General features: G+C 37.9%; 3 protein-coding genes across 8 annotated transcripts in view; 2 read left to right on the top strand and 1 right to left on the bottom strand.

The window, feature by feature from the left end:
* The window catches only part of sez6l (seizure related 6 homolog (mouse)-like), a 60441-nt gene extending 54567 nt beyond the window's left edge, over positions 1–5874 (top strand). The window contains exons 14-17 of one of the 4 annotated variants that reach the window (XM_030149610.1): positions 3295–3330; positions 3629–3743; positions 4547–4652; positions 4802–5874. In XM_030149610.1, the coding sequence (XP_030005470.1) occupies positions 3295–3330; positions 3629–3743; positions 4547–4652; positions 4802–4834 (290 nt within the window). In that variant the 3' untranslated portion in view covers positions 4835–5874. The remainder of the gene's footprint in view (positions 1–3294; positions 3331–3628; positions 3744–4546; positions 4653–4801) is intronic. The other 3 variants (XM_030149606.1, XM_030149608.1, XM_030149607.1) reach the window with 3 other exon arrangements.
* A 5368-nt stretch (positions 5875–11242) lies between these two features.
* On the top strand, positions 11243–13152 carry ubc (ubiquitin C). Its single transcript, XM_030149992.1, has 2 exons — positions 11243–11335; positions 12083–13152. Exon 2 carries the CDS (start codon positions 12090–12092, stop codon positions 12777–12779), a length of 690 nt encoding a protein of 229 aa, XP_030005852.1. The 5' UTR covers positions 11243–11335; positions 12083–12089; the 3' UTR covers positions 12780–13152.
* Positions 13153–13498: 346 nt separating this feature from the next.
* slc4a5b (solute carrier family 4 member 5b) overlaps positions 13499–21142 on the bottom strand; it is a 48625-nt gene continuing 40981 nt past the window's right edge. For all 3 annotated transcript variants that reach the window (XM_030149983.1, XM_030149982.1, XM_030149984.1), the window contains 3 exons: positions 20735–20899; positions 17963–18015; positions 13499–14374 (listed from right to left, as the gene is read on the bottom strand). In XM_030149983.1, coding sequence (XP_030005843.1) covers positions 14092–14374; positions 17963–18015; positions 20735–20899 — 501 coding nt within the window. In that variant the 3' untranslated portion in view covers positions 13499–14091. The remainder of the gene's footprint in view (positions 14375–17962; positions 18016–20734; positions 20900–21142) is intronic.

Genomic DNA, 21142 nt, shown 5'->3' with positions numbered 1-21142 from the left:
TGAGTAACAATTTAATACCAAGTAAATTAGTACTCACTTTCTAAAAGCTTCATGAGCACACATTTGTTGTCAGGCTTCTTTCACACTACCAGCCCAAGTGCTCAAATCTGATGATTTTACTTTTAAATGTGGCCAACATCTGATTCCAGTGTGAACTTTCACAGTCCTGCATTGAGACAGGTTCACAAAAGCAATGGAGTTAAAAATGTTCAGATGATTTCCTTCTTAATAAACACAAATATACTGAATTACTGGACTGCAAGTGAAAGTTGTGCTTTGAAAACCTTACATTTAAGCTAAATTATATCAATATTAATTGTGCAATTAATACACTTTGTCAGTGTTTTACTATTACATTTGATGTCTTGGATGCTTTTTAATGCTGCATCCATGTGTATGTTGCTTCTGAAGGACTTTATAGGATGAGTGGCTCCATCCAGTGCAGAGTTGGGACAAATCTTCATTTAAAGTGATATAAAATTAGTACAAATTCATCTGACTCTTCAGACTAAAATCACACTGAATAAGATCATATACATATATGGAAGTGGTCTAAATTGTATTTGAAAATATCAGATTCCATATGATTTGTGTTATTCATGCTGTGATGAAACAAACAGATCTGAGTCACATAGGACTGAATAGATCTGATTTTTACCGATATAAGAATCCACTCAGAGTTGTACATATTCACATGCATTAATGCTACTGGATAAAAAATGAGTAGTGCAGTTAAATACATTTTTTCAAAGAATTTTTAAAAATTAGAAGTGCACTCAGAGCTCACAGACCTCATCCAAGGCCACTCTGCTCTTCATCGTGTTCTTCCCTGACCTGTGTCCTGCATTTCTACCACGTTTCATGAAAGTCTGTGTAGAGGTTTTTGTGTAATCCAGTCAGACAGACAGAAGGCATCACATACCATCCTCCCCTAAATGGCTTTGTAATTAAAATTTTTAAGACAGTCATCATCCATTCATTCATTATCTAAACCCGCTTTATCTTCACCGAGGTCACTCTAGCCCACAGGTGTCAAACTCCGGTCCTCGAGGGCCGGTATCCTGCATGTTTTAGATGTTTCCCTCTTCCAGCACAACTGACGGTCGTTATCAGGCTTCTGCAGAGTTGGATGATAGGCTTATCATTTGAATCAAGTGTGTTGGAAGAGGGAAACATCTACAACATGCAGGATACCGGCCCTTGAGGATCTGAGTTTGACACCCCTGCTCTAGCCTATCCCAGCTACTTATGGGCGAAGGCAGAGTACACCCTGGACATGTCACCAGTTCATCGCAGGGCTGACATACAGAGACAAGCAATCAATCTCACATTCACACCAATGAGCAATTTAGATTAACCGATTAACCTATCAGTGCATGTCTTTGGATGGTGGGAGGAAGCGGGAGTACCTGATGAGAACCCATGCAGACACGGGGAGAACAGGCAAACTCCACACAGAAAGGTCCCACCCCCATCTTTTTTAAGACAGTGTAAAGTAAAAAGTAAAGTAATAATTTGCTGCTTATACTGCCTGTGTTAACTAGCTTACGAATCCAGAGAACTCATTTACAGGTAGGATTTTAGAAAAGCTCCATAAATGCAAACTGTATTTATACATAAACATGTTATTCTCTTCATCGTTCCCTGTATTCTGCTTGGTACAAATAGCAGAATATGGCTGTAGATAAAGACAACCAGTCAGAGATTTCATACAACATTTCTTTATTCCTTCCATCTATTTTCTTGTGGTCAGGGGGGCAGTAGTCTAACACCACCTCCTCCAATTCCTCCTCAGTATTCAATGTTAGTCATCATAGAAATGACAGTTAATAACATTAGCAGTGGTGATGCTCGATTACAGCAGCAGAATTGAATCCAGCTCTTTAATTGTGTTATTTACACCTGCGTTTCTTTGCTGCAAAATGCCCAAATGTCACTGACACTCAAAGGCTAAAAAGTGTGCAGAGGCAGAGTAGGGGAATCAAAAGAGGAAAAATGTTAAACTAAGAGTGACTTGATGTTTTAGTTTATTTTTGGGGCCTCTCAGTGCTGTTTTGATGGTGACATTGGAGACAGAGTGGTTGACATGTAGAAAATGGGCCCTGGGACTGAATTGACATTGCATACACTTTACCTCAGGGGTCTACAACCTCTGGCTCCGGGGCCACATATGGCTGTTGAGCATCTCTCTATGGCTCCTCTGGTCAAAAAACATAAGGAACACTTTGAAATGAACTGAATGAGTCATTACTTAACATTGTTATAGGCCTAAATCTATTCTAACTTAGTCCATCTGCAAAAATGCAAAGGCTTTACACGGAATAAAATAATTTTTTGACATCATAAAAACCAAAATGGATTATTTTCTGATCAAATTCAATACAGATGCTCAATTTGCATTTGTTCATAAAAAAATTCATGGGAAGGAATGCTTCTTGGATGAAAAAAAGAGTTTGTTCGAGGTGCTCTTTGGAAAAAGGGATTCATAAAGTAGATATCAAACTGGAAGAAAAATCCCAAGGCACTCTCTTTAAACATTAAAATGCCTTTATTAACATGGCATGGTCATATCTAGACACGACCATGCCATGTTAATAAAGGCATTTTAATGTTTAAAGAGAGTGCCTTGGAATTTTTCTTCCAGTTTGATATTTGCATTTGTTCGTAGTTTGTAAGTAAGCCACTATACATGAAAGTTACGCTTTGTCTCCATTACACAATGTAATTATGTTTTGGAAATAGTGTCCATCAATTAAAAAATTGTACAAATGTTGAATGTTTTCTTTGTTGTAGTTGTATAATTTCATAAATGCACCAGACATTGCATTATTGTAATGGAAGTACAAAGTTAAATAGCATAATAATCACAAATAGAATACAGCAGAGCATCCACCTCATGGTAAAATGTAGATGGGTTTAAATATTTTTTTCATGGCTCCAATCAGATTTCTTTATTTTTTCTGAGACAAAAATGGCTCTTTAGGTTGTAAAGCTTGCCGACCCCTGCTTTACCTGGTGAGCTACCAAGGCACCTTAGAGTTTAATGTATACTTTTTCCACAAAATTCTAAAATGTCCCATCAGTGCTTTTTGGGATTGAGGTATAAATATCAAGCCTTAAGAATTCCGCATGTACACAGTATTTTCCAAGACCCTTTTCCCCCATGCCTGTTGATACAGTTTGATCACGCAATGCATGCATTTCAGAACAGCCTTGTTACAAATAGAAAATCCCCAGATGTGTGATGTCAATATTCATAATGTATGCACTGACTGACAGAATGATGTCTTGCAGCCAACCATGACTGCTTTGGCAACCATGCTTTGGAAGGTGAGTCTGTGTATGTTGGTGTGCTCTGATGCCGTGGGGTAAAATGCCACATAGTTTGCTTTGTAGACAACAAACCATTGCACAGGTGAACGAATAAAAAGCACCTGACCTTGTTGTTTCTGCTGTGCCTGCAAACAAACATCCGCCTGCCAAGTTCATTCTGACTGTGTTTGTCCATCCGCCACTTTTAATTCGTTTGTCTACATTTAGCATTTGTCTAAGTTTTGCCAGTCACTTGTTGTTTTCGATGAAATAATGGCTTTTATTAATCCGGATTTATTGGTGTGGTATCTATCAGTTGCAGAAGCGACAGCGGGCTCCTCTCTGGATGGAGGGAACATAGCCTTGGCCATCTTCATCCTGGTGCTTTTGTTGTCTGTACTGCTGGGAGGGGCTTATGTCTACGTCACGCGGTAAGACGCTCATCAGGTTTCCATGACCCTCAGTGGCCGTGGACATTATAAACTGTCATACTTCATGTATCCAATTTTCAGGTGTAGCTTTCTGAAAACTAATGACCCCAATAACTTCTAAAAACTGTATTAAAAAATGTAATATTAACCACAGTAGAAATGTAAACATGTCTTCATTGAACAAGAGCTGTTAAAACAACGAAAATCTCAATTCCAGATGACAATACACAGCACATAAATGTACATGAAAAGGCCCGTTTCCCCTTATATGTTGAATTATACACTCAACAATGTTGTGCAACAGGAAAAAGCCTCTTCCAATTCCTGTGACTGTGATTTGTGTTGAGTATCCGGCTGTACTTTTGTGCTTTTCATCTGTAGCGTCTGTGCTGTTTGATGTGATTTTTATGTAGGTGGTAAAAGAGGTTTTCAGTATTTGAATCTGTCGTGAGGACTTGATCTGTTACATCATTTGCATAGTGTGGTTTTCTGGTCCATGTTCGACTTCTTATACCCAAACCACATCTATGAAACAATGAGCCCTTGTTTTAGGTACAAGCACCTTGTTTTGTTTGTAATAAAGAGTGTGATTTGTGACACAGCATGAAATAAAACAAGAGAGCATAATGTTCTCTTATTACAGGATATATATTAGTCATATGCACAACTTTGCACAAAGCTAGATAATAACTGTATTTTGTGAACTTTAATGCAAACTCATTTATGCAAATTGACTTCTGGGAGCTGGATAACGCTTTTTTTGCTACCGATTTCTTTCTGTTTCCTTAAATCTCTCTCATTAGGTGCCGATATCACTCCAATTTAAGGCTGCCTCTTATCTACCCACATCCATACCGACAGATCACTGTGGAGACAGAATTTGACAACCCACTATATGAGACAGGAGGGGTGAGTTTCCACTTCAGTCTAACACTGAAACAGTACATTGAGCACCTAGTTGTCCATAGTCTTAAAGTGATCATTGATAATGATTTAATCCACTGTGTATTTGGAGCTGGAAGGCTTTACTCATTGTCTTCTCTCTCTTTTTCTGACAGCAGGACACTCGTGAATATGAAGTATCAATATGAAAACCTCACAAAAGACATTTCTGATCCAAGGCCAACCACCCCGTCCTAACTCTCCATCCCCTCCTCCCTCCTTCTCCGCCCAGGGGGAGGCAGTGTAAATACAAATAGATGATGTCCAGCCCCTTCTGCTATGAGACGCCATGATTGATCCTGTTTTCCCCTCCTTTTACGTGACGGTCTCTGGCGTGAGCAAAGATGCAACGGGAAGAAGAGACAGGAGAGTAGATGGGTCAGTGTGGACTGATCAGTGTTGGAGATGATGATGGGAGATGGAGGACTAAATAAAAGATCATTGAAGAACATTTTAAGTGATGAAAAGAAGAGGAGTGAAATGGGGCAAACAGGAGGGGAGAAGGGGGAAGCATTTGGGGACAGGACACAGGATGTGGGGATCGATGTACTTCTTAGTATTTTTGCCAAAAAATGCATAAATATGTGTTAAAAGGAGAATTTCAACACATCTGCTTTTGATTTTCTTTAACATCCACAGTAATGATTTACCCTCTCATGTCACAAAGTGACAGTGGGAAGGAAATAGCTGTCGGTTACTTCTTTATTTCCTCGCCTCGTCCTAGGATGTCAGCTGTCTCCTGTCCCCTCCCCTCCCGCCTGCACTCACCTCTTTACTCTAGTCCGCCCAGCGCTGGTTTTAGCTAGATGTAAATGATTAAGTGGATATTAGGGCCAGTGCAGTACTGTTGTCTGATTTCTCACATATTATTTGACTAATGTCATAGACATACCTGGCCACAGAGTCCCCCGGTCTGGACCGGCTGATGGTTAAAAAAGGGAAATGAAATCCAAGCCTTGCTACAGATGGAGAGGTTGCGATTCAAATAGCGTAGCTGTAGTTTACTGACCAACCTTCAAGTGCAAGCTCAATCAACCCACCAGATGATGTATTTATTTTGATGTACTGTATATGTGATGTTTTATGCAGATTGATAAATGTACATTTTCATTATAAGAAAACAAATGTTAACAGTTTCCCTAAATAAATGGTAAAACTTGAATAAAAACAACAAAAGATTCTTTGTAAACATTGCGCTGCACTGGTTATTTTCTTCCATTTCATATTTATTTTGAAAAGTCGGACGATGTTATACTACTACACTGTTATACTATGTATACTCATATGTACTGACAGCTCAGTTTAAAGTCTGTTCAAAACACTTGTCAGGTTTCAATTCTAGTTTGTCTTTTTTTATGGAGACATTTTTGGTTAAACAATTGTTTAAGCTGATTATATAGTTGCATTTATGGCTACATCCATAGTACTAATCTACAAATTCGGGTTCATTTATATATGTGGATTGCGTTCAATAAAAACTCACTGATAGCACTTTGAGAAAAGTTAATAAAACTGATTAGATTACTTAACAACTGCGTAAGTGGTGCTGTGATCCAGTGAAGAATAACTTGCCAAACCATACAAGATTCATGCATCTTCAGCCACCATTTTACTGTTGCAGATCCAGCCTCGGTTATTTTGGATCCAGTCACATCACTTTTGTGGACCTACAGTACATCCAGAGATCGAAAAAAAACATGTGTTGAAACACAATAGCCATATGTTTTTTAGTAGATGCTGAATATAGCGAGTACCGAACTTGTGATTGTGCTTGTAAATGATTATGTACCAGTGACAGGTGAACAGGTTCCGGGGCTTCCCCCAAGTGGCCAAAAAGATTAATTAGATCTTCTATGTTAAAGGCTCACACAACTGAAGATTATCTTTAATAGCTTTTTTTGCTTCCATTAACAAAGTACTGTGTTTGTGTTTTGCTGGGATGCCGTTTAGGGTCACTCACTGATAAGGTCAAGCGAGTAGGTGGACATTTACATTAAGGAGCTTCTTCTTAACTGCGTTTGCTGATTCTTTATGCAGCTCCTATTGATCCATGTTTATGTCGATTATTCCTGCATAATTTTTGGATGTTAAAGAGGCAACGTTATGCTTCCTTAGTCTGCTTATTAAGACACTATAAATGATCAAGATAAGGGAAAAAGAGCCATTTGTAAAATTCATTTACCTGATTTTATAAATAAGACTAGCGTGTGAGAGCATTTATACTAAACAGAAATTAATGAACTGTATTCATAGTATGAATATATTTTCTAACAGTTAAAAATGTTCATTTCTTTTGAAAAGGTCAATGTAAATATCTGAATGCAACTGTATGGATTTAATATCAATGAAATGCATGAAGAATCCCGACTCAAACTGCATTTGTTTGCTTTTTTTATGGGCTCTTAGTAATACCACATGGTTTCTGTTTGAAAACTGATCATACTGTTGTTAATATTTGTGTAATGAGGAAAACAAGACCAACTTGAACTTAAAAATTGACAAATTAGGAGAATCTTTGTACACATGTAAATTGACATTTGTGCAAAGCGAAAAATAACATAAATTGTTTCTGAAGGTTCCATTAACCAAAGTATCCCTCGTGTAATTCGCATTTGAAGATGACAGATTTTTTTCTGGGACTTTAGATTTAGAGAATGATCACCTCCAGAAATCTTACACATGTCTTAAAACATCCAAAGAGTCTCCAAATCACATAAATACAAGTTATTTGTATCTTTAAATCACTACTGGTACACCCTCAAGTCAGGAAAAATGATATATAGCAATTTCCAGGAATGCAACATCAGTCAAAAGACAAATGTGCACAAATCAAATGCAGCATCAATTAAAAAAGGTCAGAGGTCATTAACGTGAACTCAGAGGATGAGACACAACTTCACACAAATTCCTCCCACTTTCGTTTTGATGCCCAGTCATTAAGCGACCAAGGTTTCAAGGTTTCAAAGCCAATGCAAGAGCGAAAGTGCTGATGAGATAATGCTGAAAGACATAAATGAGCTAACCTTTGCCACACATATACTGTAGAGTGATGGGTTGAGAAAGTGCATAATACAGAAAAGCCTTGATCTGAAGAATGATGAACAACTGAAACTGGTAGAAAGGCAGTAAGAAGCTTCATATGTTCAATGTAACTCCTGTCTTCATTGACTTGAACCTTATTTTAAAGCAACAAATATTGCTAATAAAACACATATTATATAATCAACTCTGATGAAAAACTTAATTGAGGTATAAATCTTACTTCCCAGAATTTTGTGCTTTTGGCAAGCATTAGTTTGATAAGCCACTTTTTCTGGACCAGAGTGCAAATACTGCATATCCTGATGGGTGGGAGGCAAATCCTGCCCTGCAGCATTTCCCCACTTCTAATGTCCTAATGATTCCTTCTGCTGCCACCGTGAATGCTAATAAGGTGATAATGTTTCCTACCACAATAGTAATTTGCTAAAGGTTTCCTGCTGCGGATAATTCGACTGTTGAGAAGCTTTTAACCAGATGCTTGATAATATTAGGCACTCTGAGGAAACTGAGTGCTACCCACACAAGTTTAATGAACCAAAGGCATTCACAGGGCCAGAAATACATCACATTTATGACTATATTTAAGGCATTTAGCTGGTGCTGTTATGCAGAGAGACTCGTAATGAGTCAAGCAACGGGGGTAGATCATTAATATTAGGAGCAGCTAACAGCAGGGGTCAAACCCACATCATTAGGGCAACGAATAGACAGAATGAGTAAAGGATGTTAGAGCAACACAGGTGAAAGACACTGATCTCATGAAATCGCGTTGTATGTGAAGCTAGTTTTTATGGCATTTGGCGTGTTATAAGTACATATTTTCATCCTTTCAAATGATATTCAACGTCATTTGATCGTGTGTCAATTTATGCCAAGATCTCCAGTTCACATAACCCTAACCCCTAGCCCTATAATAATAAATAATAATGGATTAGATTTCTATTGCGCTTTTTGGGACATTCAAAGCGCTTTACATTTACATTAACCCTAACCCCTCACCCCTAACCCTGTTCTAACTCTATACTGCCACCTGTGTATGAACTAAGTTTTACAAAACTCTGAAAGTGGGGTCCAATCGACTCCAAATGGCTTGAAACATGTTCCTATCAGATTTCAGATTGGTGTCCCCACTTAGTCAAATTTCAACTTCCAGACTTCATTCATTTCCAAAGGGGGTGAGCTTTGACCCGGAATATGTCTGGAAACAAACCTTGTAGAGACTTGGAAGTTGGTGGCATCAGACATAAATCCCATGGTCCCATGTCTCTACGACGTCCAGTTCCGGAGATACAGCCAAAATAAAATGATTTCTACATTAGGAGGAGCGGAGCATAGTTTCATCTCGCTATGACCTTCCGTTCAAAAGTTATTCTCATTATTCCTCATGACCTTAGCTGGCAATTCCCCTAACCATCTAACCCTAACCCTAACCTCAGTGCGCGGTATTTGACATACATGTGGAATGCTTATAATGCATACAGATAACAAGCCAATTAAAAGTGGCGTGTATATTTACACGAAATCACACAAGGTGAAAGACATATTAAGTAGATGGGAGGCCTTTTTCTACAGTGAATTACTGTATTAAGTTGGAATATGCATCAATAATCGATCAGTCGATTAGTCAAAAAGGTAAGCATAGTCAATTTTTTTTTATGAGTTGACTCATTTTATTTGGGGTGGAGCTTCAGATTTTACATGCACACTAATACATTTTTTTGTTCTAATTTGACATGTTATAGTCATATTGCACACACATAAAAACATATTTCATGACACAAAGTTCTTAACTTCAATGAGGCCATAACACACCACCACTAGAACAGGGAAATTTGACATTATTTCATTTACATTTACTTCATTACTTTGGAATAATTAGGCTTATTTAGATTTTCCTTTTGGTTTAATTAATGCTTGTTTTTTGGAATTTAAGACTAACTGTCCTGTCATTTATTTGGTAGTTACTCAATGTGAAGTGTTTCCTGGACTGATTACTCAGTACATACATCCCCAGAGGTCTGTTTTATCCTCTTTGTGTTTAGTAAGTTCATTTCTTATGTTACCTTGTATTGGCCTCAGTTCACTTTATTTAATTTAATCTCTTTTATGGTCCTAGAACCTGACTTTTGGCTTTTGTCAACTGATTTTCCCCTTTTTTGGGGTTAAATAAAATCCTTATTCCTAAAATACACCTCAGTGTCCTCATGCCTTCAAAATCAGTCTCTCACATCTGAAAATGTTAAGTTTGAAAAACTGTTAAAGTATTTAGTAACAATGATCTATATTGTGTTTCACCCACTCTTTGTATTATCTTGTTTTGGGCAGAGGGCACATGTTAACAATGACATCACAACTCATCAATAAATCAACTTAAATCAGTTTGATTATTAGACTTCAAAACATAATTAAATTGCCCATCCCTGATAATAACAGTAGTCACCACTGTAAAGTAATGAAAATGCCACAATAAAAAGCAACAATATTAAAGCATAAACAACTCATTTTGTGTCAAAGATACATGTTTTATGTACAGCTTTACTTTGCTTTGTGTTACATGTGCATATGATGACTATCTTTCTATTTTCCAATGATTTTCTATATTCCGTGACAAAACTGACACACACACTCACAAATATAGTTAATAATAAGCGCGCTTATCGCAAAAATAAAGGTCAACTATTAACCACCAAAATTCCTGTTCATGCTCAGACACTTATTTGATGTTGTGTTTCTGAATGTAAAGCATTAGTGTGTTAAGCTTGTGTTAATTTTTGCAAGTGAACAATGAAAGTGCAACACCAAATAAAAGTAAGGCTATAAAAAATATCAGAAATTGAGACTGAATTTTTGCAAATGTTATTATTTTCTGTAGGGGATTTACTAAAATGTCAAGCCGAGAGTCTAATTTTAGACTCACTGGATGTTAGGCTGGAGAATATGCACTTCAAGCACATTCATAATTGTTATCTGAAATCAAAGAACAATTAGGAAAAGAGCACCCGGACTGCAGTTCACCAATAGGCTACATAATAATCTACCCAGTTTGCAAATAAGTTTTACAGTTTTCTGGTGAGGAAAATGACTGAATATTTATGAAGGGGTTAGAAAAGTGAGGCCTGATGATGCTAAGCACTAATGTCACAAGGTTTACACTGATCAATAGGTTTTCTCTAATGGGAGTGTGTATGTAAAGACCAAAAGGTGTGCAGTTCTGTATGTCAATGAAAGTCATGCAGCTCCTACTGATGCTCTCCATACCCACAGTCATCAGCTGATGTTTTTTCCTGCTTTTTGCCTGTTCTTATCACATGTATGTCAAGTCTACATCCGCGCTGTTTGTTGTGAGCAATTGATCACACATGTGTTTTTCCCAAATGCACATTCATTCCTTTTATAAATTGAAGTATCTTTCATTTTCCCTGAAAATATGTTTGTTTAATGTACTCAACGGTCACATGTCTTGTATTTGTGGATTATAGTTCCATCCGGCGGAGAGGCGGAGGGATATTGGGGTTTTTTGTCTATAAAACCCAGTCAACCGTCATTTGTTACTGAAAGAACCCGGAAGTAGCGCAGCATCGTAGACACACCGGTGGCACAATTTGTCTGTAAGTAGCTTTTGGGAAGAGTTTCCCCCATAATTAAAACACTAGTGATATATCTACCATTGGATGGTGTCGTATAAGAATTTTTATCTTAGTTGTGCTCTTGGAAACCATTGTATGAGTAACTGCGCCAGCTGTTTGGAAGCTAACAGTGGTAGGTAGCTGGTGTTAGCTAGTTGGAGCTGTTGTCAGTATTCACCTTCGGTTTCAGGTCATTAATTTGATGGAACAAACTATGTATAATAAACTGAATTTGTCAAAAATAATGTTGGAAGGGTGCTAATATTAGCGCTACAATCCAAACGTATTCTGTCCAACACAGGGATATCTGTTTTCTTGGCGCTATCAGTGATATCTCAGCAGGTTTATCAGCTGTGGACTAACTGAACACAAACAGGAAACGGCTAGAGAGCGGAGTGACTGAAATACTGTCTGTTCGACACCAAGGTTTCCAGTTAACTTTCCGTAATCTTGCCTGTTGCTTTTTCAAAATACGGAGTAAAATGTATGGGAACTGCTCACCTCTGGTGTTTAAAACTACTTTGTCTTTTAAAGACAAGGTTAATGATGAAATCTTCGAGATGGGGCGTGACTTGGGTTTTGTTTTAAGGCCCACTGTTTCTGGGAATCAGCAGATCTCTTCCTATGACGCAAACTGTTTCTGCTTAATAGCGCGAACTAGCGCTAATTGTAAGAGGTTGTCTGTTTTAATTTTATTCTCTCAATTAACTTCATGCTTTTTCTCATCAGTGTCAAAATGCAGATCTTTGTGAAGACCCTGACTGGTAAAACAATCACCCTCGAGGTTGAGCCCAGTGACACCATTGAGAATGTAAAGGCAAAGATCCAGGATAAAGAGGGTATCCCTCCTGACCAGCAGCGTCTGATTTTCGCTGGCAAACAGCTGGAGGATGGCCGCACCCTCTCCGACTACAACATCCAGAAGGAATCCACCCTCCATCTTGTACTCCGTTTGAGGGGAGGCATGCAAATCTTCGTGAAGACCCTGACTGGTAAGACCATCACCCTGGAGGTTGAGCCCAGTGACACCATTGAAAATGTCAAGGCAAAGATCCAGGATAAAGAGGGCATCCCCCCTGACCAGCAGCGTCTGATCTTTGCTGGGAAGCAGCTTGAAGATGGTCGCACCCTCTCTGACTACAACATCCAGAAAGAATCTACACTCCATCTGGTCTTGCGTTTGAGGGGAGGCATGCAGATCTTTGTGAAGACCCTGACTGGTAAGACCATCACCCTGGAGGTTGAGCCCAGTGACACCATTGAAAACGTCAAGGCAAAGATCCAGGATAAAGAGGGCATCCCCCCTGACCAGCAGCGTCTGATCTTCGCCGGCAAACAGCTGGAAGATGGCCGCACCCTCTCCGACTACAACATCCAGAAGGAATCCACCCTCCATCTTGTGCTCCGTCTCCGAGGAGGCAACTAAGCTGCTTCTGCTTCCAAAAGATCCTCTTTAAGCCTCCATTTATTCAAATGTTACAGTCACTGGCTGTGATCTGCTGTTAGTCATTCCTTTTTCTTTTTCTTTAAAACTTTTCAATAAAGGCTGAACATGCCTGAATGTCTTTTATTTTACTTTAATTTTAACTATATAGTTATACACTTGCTAATACTCTGCATACAACTGATATTGTAGCCATTCAGAAGTTGAACTGAAGTCCTTTATGTTTGGTAATGGATGACATCTGTTAAAAGGAAATAGTCTGGTAAAATCGCTTATTCAGCATCAAGGTTACTTGCAAGTTTAACCTGCCTTTGATGTGGATGTTGATAAATAATAAAGTGTATTGTCAAACTGCCTGGTTATGTGGTGAGAAGTCTTCCTTCCAAACAAATAGTAAAAAAAAAAGAAGTTAAATGCTGAAAAACTTTAGAGTATGATGGTGTAAATCCTTAAAAGCCTAATATGTCTAAACACCACTAATGGTAATGACTTACATTTTTGTCAGCAAACAGGTTAGCTTGAGAACTATAAAAGTCTGCATCCCTGTATACGTAAGAATATCTGATCACAAAACTGTAGTAAAGTAGTGGTGTACAATGATTTATTAATCTTAAATATATTTCCAAAGCACTGTAGAGTAAATCTGAAGCACTTCCTTTGTATAGAGTCCTCACAATGTTAAGTCAGCACAAAACAAACCATACATTTACACAGTTTAATTACAATTTCAGGGTTTTACATCCATAAAACAATCACATTTTCTACCGTTCTTCAGATGCACAAGAAAAAAAAAAAAGCGAAGATGAGTAAAACATGATCAGCAATACTGATGTAGACTATACAGGTTCAGAAAAAAGTTCATGCATTTACCAGCACATTTTGGTTGTTTCTTTCCTTTGCACTTATGTCAGGACAAGGAGCTGGTCTCATAAATTATGTTAGTACCAGTACAAATTCACAGATATGAGAACTGAGGTGGGACAAATGTACAAACATTGGCATTACATTTTACAGATGCATATTGGTTTCTGTCCAGTTTGCACAAGTAACTGTTAAAAAAAAAAAAAAAAAGACCCTTACACTGTAGAGTGCTTCATACTCATATTTAACACTGAGGCCTTTTTAAAGCACAGACACTTTTCATTAGGAATCCACTTTGTGTATGCTTTTAAGGCTGTAGATTATCCATAAATGCTTGAATGAAATATTAACAGATATTGGTTATGACTATGCAACACTATGCACCCTCCTTCTGTGTGTGTGTTGAGTTTAAGGGGTCTGTCTGGGGGTCTGTCTACAGGACCGTTTCTGCACAGGAGTCCTCAAAGTGAGCCCGCAGTTTATGGTAGAAGTCTCTGTGTATTTCAGGTGGATGCTCATTATTAGGGGGGCAGAGGCGGTGTTTCTTGGAGTAGAAGTCAGACTCCTCGTAGTCTGACTCCACCTGGACGCGGACCTGGGGCACGGGTGGAAGCTGTGGCGGCGGCGGAGAGTGTGCAGGAGCGTCCCCGGGGGCAAGGCTCATCTGGGATCGGGCAGGTGAGGGGGGGCAGGAGATCTTCAGGTGCAAGGTGATGCTGAGGAACAGCCAGGTTACACTTAACTCTCCATCTCTCTCACATATGCACAAACACACAAGCTTTGATCAGAAACACATGAGATATTCTAACCTGCAGAGACACCACAAAACCAGTGCTGTGTTGTTTTGCATTGAAGGTGCAGCACTTATTTGAAAGCACTGGTTTGAAGATTTTGATGCTCTTAATAAAACTTCCAGGCAGCATTTTACTTGTCATCCAGCCTGTCATATTTTGACAGTAGAGGGTGCTGTTTCTGCATAATAAGATTTAGTCAGGGGTGTCAAACATGCGGCCCGCGGGCCAAAACCAGCCGCCACAGGTTCCAATCCGACCCACACTGTAAGCCTGGAATTTGTATTTACTAAAATGCTTTAATTACAATGCACTTAAATGATTTAAGTTTTATGATGTTACTATAAAATGTTAATTATATTCTCCTAATTTGTAGACATAGTTGAAAGTACAAAAAAGTTTAAGTTGAATGGAATTAAATCACTAAGTTTTAGTCATGACCACACCTTTTTATCTTCACATTGCATTGTGGGTATTGGGCATGTTGTTGAAAATGTGTTATTTTTATGTGCAGGAGTTCAGCGGGGTTGTGGTGTTCGTGTTAATTTGGACTGAATGTGTGTATGTCAGTGTTTATTGACCTTTTTGTGTTTGTTTTTGTATTTTTGTAGAGCTGCACCATGAGTCAGAGCCGTAGGAAGAACAATGGCTTTCCTGTTCACCTGAAACTGTTATTATTTAATGGACATCTCAAATTAAAAGCACTTCCTGTACTGGCAAGTGACATTGAACTACCTTCCATTCAAGCAGCAAATTGTTAAGGTGAATAGCTTCTTAATGACTATAATGAGGAATTTGAGTCTGATTAACATACAAAAAGTTGTTTAATCAATGATATATTAACCTGGCTGCAATTGAGAAAATTAGTCAGTGTAACCTAAAATGCTGAGTTGGATAGTGGGGTTGATTTTACAACAGATTTAAAGTGCAAATAACTTGTCTTTTAGTGTTTTCTACTTAATAGTTTAAGTTCAATACTTTTAGCATTAAAATTGAACCTACTTAAACCAATTGATTAGTCGATCATTACTCAAATCATTTAAGTGCAATCGCTTGCCTCAAATTTTTTGAGTAAACTCTACTTCTCCGGGCTTACAGTGCATGGGATGAAATTGTGAAATGCAAAAGTTACACTGAAGATATTAACAATCAAGAGTGTCAAAATAATTTTAGTTCACAGGTCACATACTGCCCAGTTTGATCTCAAGAGACTCAGGCTAGTAAAATATTTTCAGAATAACTTGTAAATAATGACAATTCCAAATTTGTCTCTTTGTTTTAGTGTAAAAAAGTAAAATAACATGAAAATGTTAACATTTGCAGACTATTCTTTCACACAAAATGTGAATAATCTGACAAAATATGAACATCCTGAAATGTCTCAAGAGAAGTAAGTGCAATTTTAACAATGTTTTGTGCCTTTTTAGATCCACTGTGATCTGTAAGTTGAAATGCACGTGTAAATAATAAGCTGAGGCATAATATTGTTAAAATTACATTTATTTTTCTTGACAGATTTCAGGTTCATATTAGTCACAATTTTTAAAGGATAGCTTATAGATGCAAACATTTTCATAATGTAACTTTACTTTTTTCATTCTAAAACAGAGAGATATTTGGAGTAGACATTATTTATAGGCTATTGTGTTATTATTTTACTGGTCTGGTTCAGTTGAGATCATATTGGGCTGAATGTGGCCCCTGAATTTAAATGAGTTTGACACCACTGACTTAGAACCTCACTCTGGATGGTGGTGGAAGGAATGAAAAGCTGAGAGAGTAATGCATGTGCATGAGACAACACCTGCAAGGGAACTGAACCAAGCTGCAACAGCCATGGGGGAAATGTTTTTCGTAATCTCTTGAATCCTCAAGTGAAATCAAGCATAAAAAGCGGGATCATAACATTTATTCTCCATTTTTATCACTTATGAGCCTTTGGTGGAGGATGTGAGCTGGTAAAAAGGATCAGGCTTTCTAATGCAGGGAAGACAGCAGCCATGCAGGAACACACACTCCAACAGAAGAAAGAGAACCTGAAATGTGTTTCTGTAGTGTTCTAAAGTCAAGAGAAACAGTACTTAGGAAATGAACCAAGCCCATTCAAAAGTTTTCAAAAGAAACAACCAAAATCCTGCCATGGTAATTAACCTCAATGTGGGCATGAACCTTTGACTTAAATCTAGTTTTACTCTGGGTTTTATATTTGCAGCTGAATATTCTCTATCCTACATCCTCCTAATGTCTGTACTGCAGATTTGTCACTGCTATGGCTTTCAAATACTAAAATACATATACACATTCCATACCTCATCATTACATCTGCATGTTCCTACTGCAGCTAAGTACATTAATGTGCACCTCCACACTGCCAACAGTCTGTCTTATCTTTTTATTGGAACTCACTGTGAAGCATTAAATGAAAAAGAAAACAATCTACGATAAATTACCTTTTTTACAATACTCTGATTGACATTTATAGTCATGATTTACAGTTTTAGTCTCCAGGAACACGGTGGCATAGGTGTCATTTACCTTTTTTAATGCATCTTTCATTTCTAAAACTATAAACATATAAAGCAGTTTGGTGTTTTTAATGGAACATAACATTTATTGTAAATTGAAATCAAACGTTAAGAGCCTGTGACTTCTGCTGAGCCTTGTCTCCAGTAGTTTGTACTGTTGATTATGCTGAACTGAACTGATCACATTTGTGTAGTAGAGTGATAGCGTTTACTATCAAATTAAAAGAAATCTATAAAACAGCCTTCAGAATAAACATATAAAATCAGTCTTCTGTATAGAACATGAAGAAAGGAGTTCACTTTTTATTTTCTAAGCCTGGTTTTAAAAATGTCAAAGATCAGAATCTTTTTTTTTTCCTCCCTTGACAACCAAAAGTAGTACAATTAGGATTGAATTAACATTTAAATAACAATACATCCCATAAATCCTGACGTCAACATTGCTTTCAGATTCATCTCTATTCTGACATTAATATCTGATTTATTCTTTGTACATAGACACCAGTGACAGGCCAGGACAGAGACACAGGCCAGGCCGTTTTCCAAGGAGGAACTAATAATTTGCCCAGACATGCCAGGATCTACAGTGATTAATTAAATCATATATTCAAAGTGGGGGATTACTGGAGACATTCCTTTAATAAAAGAAGAAAAAAAAACCTAATGACAGTTTTACACAGAATATATACATTTTATCAAACATTCATTACAATGTAATGCTCTGATGCACTGCATTGTACGCTGTGTACTATTTAATCTGTATCTATTTGCCTGGACTGTAAAACAATCTAAGATAACAAATACTCAACAGTTAACAATAAACATACATGTAAATACAAGTGTGTGATGACAGCGCAGCACCAGATTGTGTATATGTTGGATTTATGTGTGTTGTCGTCTGGAGGTGACAGTGTGGTCCCAGCCAGTGTTTGCGTCTGGTGAGTATATCAGATCACTGTAGGGCACGTGAAGTTTCAGCACACAGTACCTGCGGTCTAGCTCATTTTGATCGGACGTGACAGTTGAGTACGGGTTCATCTCCTGTGAGCAGATGTACACACAACAAACAGACACAGAAAGACAGTAAAAACAACACAGTCATATGACAAATGCACAAACACAGAGACACAAAGACATAAAGATGAACAAAACTGTCACAACTTTATCATACAATTTAACTGATGTTATTCAATGTTTAAACAAATGACTTAATTGTAAAACATTTGTTAGCTAAATGGAAGTAGACCTTAAAGGATCATTTGGTTATTCTAACTTTGCACTCACTATCTACTAAAAAGTAACACAGACTTCAGTAAAACATTGGGGCACACATGGCAGACTTTATGTAAGTACTGTACTACACTAGTTCCCTGGCATAAATTGGACCAAAAAAAAACACGTGAAGAAAAATGTAGCAAATATCAGAATAAGAAATTATTAATACTTTTCACAATCACACAACAAACCATGAATCCCATTATTTCATGAAAAACAACTAATTTGATAAACAAATAAATATGACAAGACTGTGTGTGTAGTAGTTAAGTAAAAAACTATAAAGAACTGGATGCTCATAAATGGTTTTCAGCCACATCTAATAAAAATATATTAACACTGTATTTGCCACATTTAGTAAATAGCATCAAAGATAGTAAATAACATCAGAGATGTAAAGGTTCAGTGTGTGATATTTAGTGATATCTAGTGGTGAACAATCTGTTTGTAAACCCCCCACCACCACCACCACCACCACCACCACCTACAGTAGCCGAAAAAAGTTTATTAGTTTCTGATTAGATGTACTTTGTTGTTTTGTCCATTCTGGGCACTTCACTTAAAGGAATATTAGGTCTGGCCCAGAGGCAACATAAGCCCCTTTTCCACCAACATTCACAGGAACTTTTATTTTAAGAAATTTATTTACGTGGATAAAAGAATTCCTGCTAATCTGTGTGGTTTGCATTTCCATCACACCTCAAAATACTGGAAAATGTATCCAAATCAGGCTGATGATGCATGGGGAAGTGGTAGAAGAATGTGTACTACATCTCCAGTCCAAGCAGGTGGCAGTAAGAGGAAGGTGCACGATTCAGTCATTGACCCTCAAGTTGTTCTGTTGTGACCTCCGCCAAAGAGGTTATGTTTTTCTTCTTTCTGAGGTCTGCGCTTTCTGAGTGCTTTTCTAGTTCATTGTGTACACTTTAGTACGCTGCAAAAAAAAAAAAAAAAAACTATGTGATTTGCACGGAACAGAAGTCGATGCACGCTGGTGAGTGAACAGAGAGTAAGTGTGGAATGCTTCAAGTGTGTTCCACCAATCAGCACACAGCCCCGCCCCCAAGAATTCTGGGGAATCTGTAAAGTCCTAAACTGAGAGAAAGTTTTTTCAATCTCAGTGGAAACATGCATCGGTTTTTCAAAATCCTTGTTAAATGATAAAAGTTCCTGTGGTGGAAAAGGGGCTATAGAGGATGACATGAATGCACCTTTAATACAGTGAAAGCCACAACGAAGGTTATTCAGTACTGCTGCAGAAACATGGCAGTACATCATGGTGGTGTCCATGAATGTTGACTTGTTCCCACTATAGATATAAACGGCTCATTCAAATGTAAAAAAGACATTATTTTCACGCCAGTGCAAATACAGGGTGTCCCAAAAAAAATGTATACACACTTTAAATAATCGTAAAGTAGGTGTTTATTAAAATTTATTTAATTTTCAAAATGTAATAGAATTTACAAACATCATTTTATTGTTTTGTCAGCGCCTGTTCTCAAACTGACGTCCGTTCTGGTCCAGACACTGGTGACAACGCCAAGCAATGGAATCGCACACATCACCGAACAATTCCCTTGGTATTTGCTTGCATTCACGTTCAATGACTGCTCTCAATTCAGCGACTGTTGCAGGTCATAAAAAAAAGTCTAGTGGTGTGAGGTCTGGTGAACTTGCCAAACAGGTGGATTGGATGGAAGGGTTTGGTTGAATACCCCTGTTCACCAGACCTCACACCACTAGAATTTTTTTATGGTGATACCTAAAAGACAAAGTCTATGAATTTTAATAAACACCTACTTTACAATTATTTAAAGTGTTTATACATTTTTTGGGGACACTCTGTATAAATACAAATTTTATATTGCATTTTTGCATCGAACACCCCCTAAATGTTACACACTGGACCTTTAAAGAGTAAATAGAAAACAACTGTCAGACGTTGAGGAAATGCTCTGTGTACTTACATTCAGAGGCTTGGTTTTGGGTGGGTGGGTTAATACACACAGGGTCTGGTTCTGTCTGAGGCTCTACTACCTCCATGGAAATCATCACAGGAGGGGAGGCAGAGGTCTGGGGCCGACACAAAAAACGATGGGGTTGGCATGCAGGAAAAACTTTAATTCATGCATTTTCTCTCTTTAGTTTTTTTCTTTAGGTAAACACATGACAGGGCACAGAGATGTTAATAAAGTGTGTTAATAAAATGAACATGTATTTGTTAAGGAAGGATGGACAGACAAAAAGACAGTAGTAAGTGTTATACAGTGCCTTTTCAGCAACACTGTGGGACAGAGAGGAGAAACAAACTGTATTAGTTCGAGAACACAAACCCAGGGCTGAACACAGTCACTACAGACGCAGTTTAATACACAAGAAAAAACAACACAGACCCAATCCACCGACTGCTCAGCTCTGGAGATTCAGATAACAGTCACACAATGATCACACCATATATTTGTGTTTGTAACATTTCCCCCACCTCCTCATCGCTCTCCGGTTCTGCTGCCTTCTTCTCTTTCTTCTTCTTCTTCTCGTCCTCCTTCTTCTTCTTATCTTTGTCGGGCAGGAGGTCATCCAGCCAGGCCAAGTCATGCTGAGAGAACATTAGATCCAGCAGCTTCCGCACAACCATCAGACCCAGGATCTACACACAGAAGAAAGAAGGGTTAACAAACAAACAATCGATGCAACAAATTATGAAGTCAAGTATTTTATTATTGCGACTACATTGAGGGACACTGAATTTCATTTTGAAAATAACACATATCTTCAAGTCTTGGATGAAAGTCTTTACCTTTACACTGCAAAAGTGTTGCTCCATATAGTAACATAACAGTTACCTGCAGCATTTTTATGTACGTACAATAGGTTATGTCATATGCTTGTA

The sequence above is a fragment of the Sphaeramia orbicularis genome, chromosome 12 (genome assembly GCF_902148855.1).
Source record: "Sphaeramia orbicularis chromosome 12, fSphaOr1.1, whole genome shotgun sequence".
Lineage (NCBI taxonomy): Eukaryota > Metazoa > Chordata > Actinopteri > Kurtiformes > Apogonidae > Sphaeramia > Sphaeramia orbicularis.
Note: the sequence above shows the minus strand (reverse complement) of the source record. Positions and strands in the feature narration are given on the sequence as shown.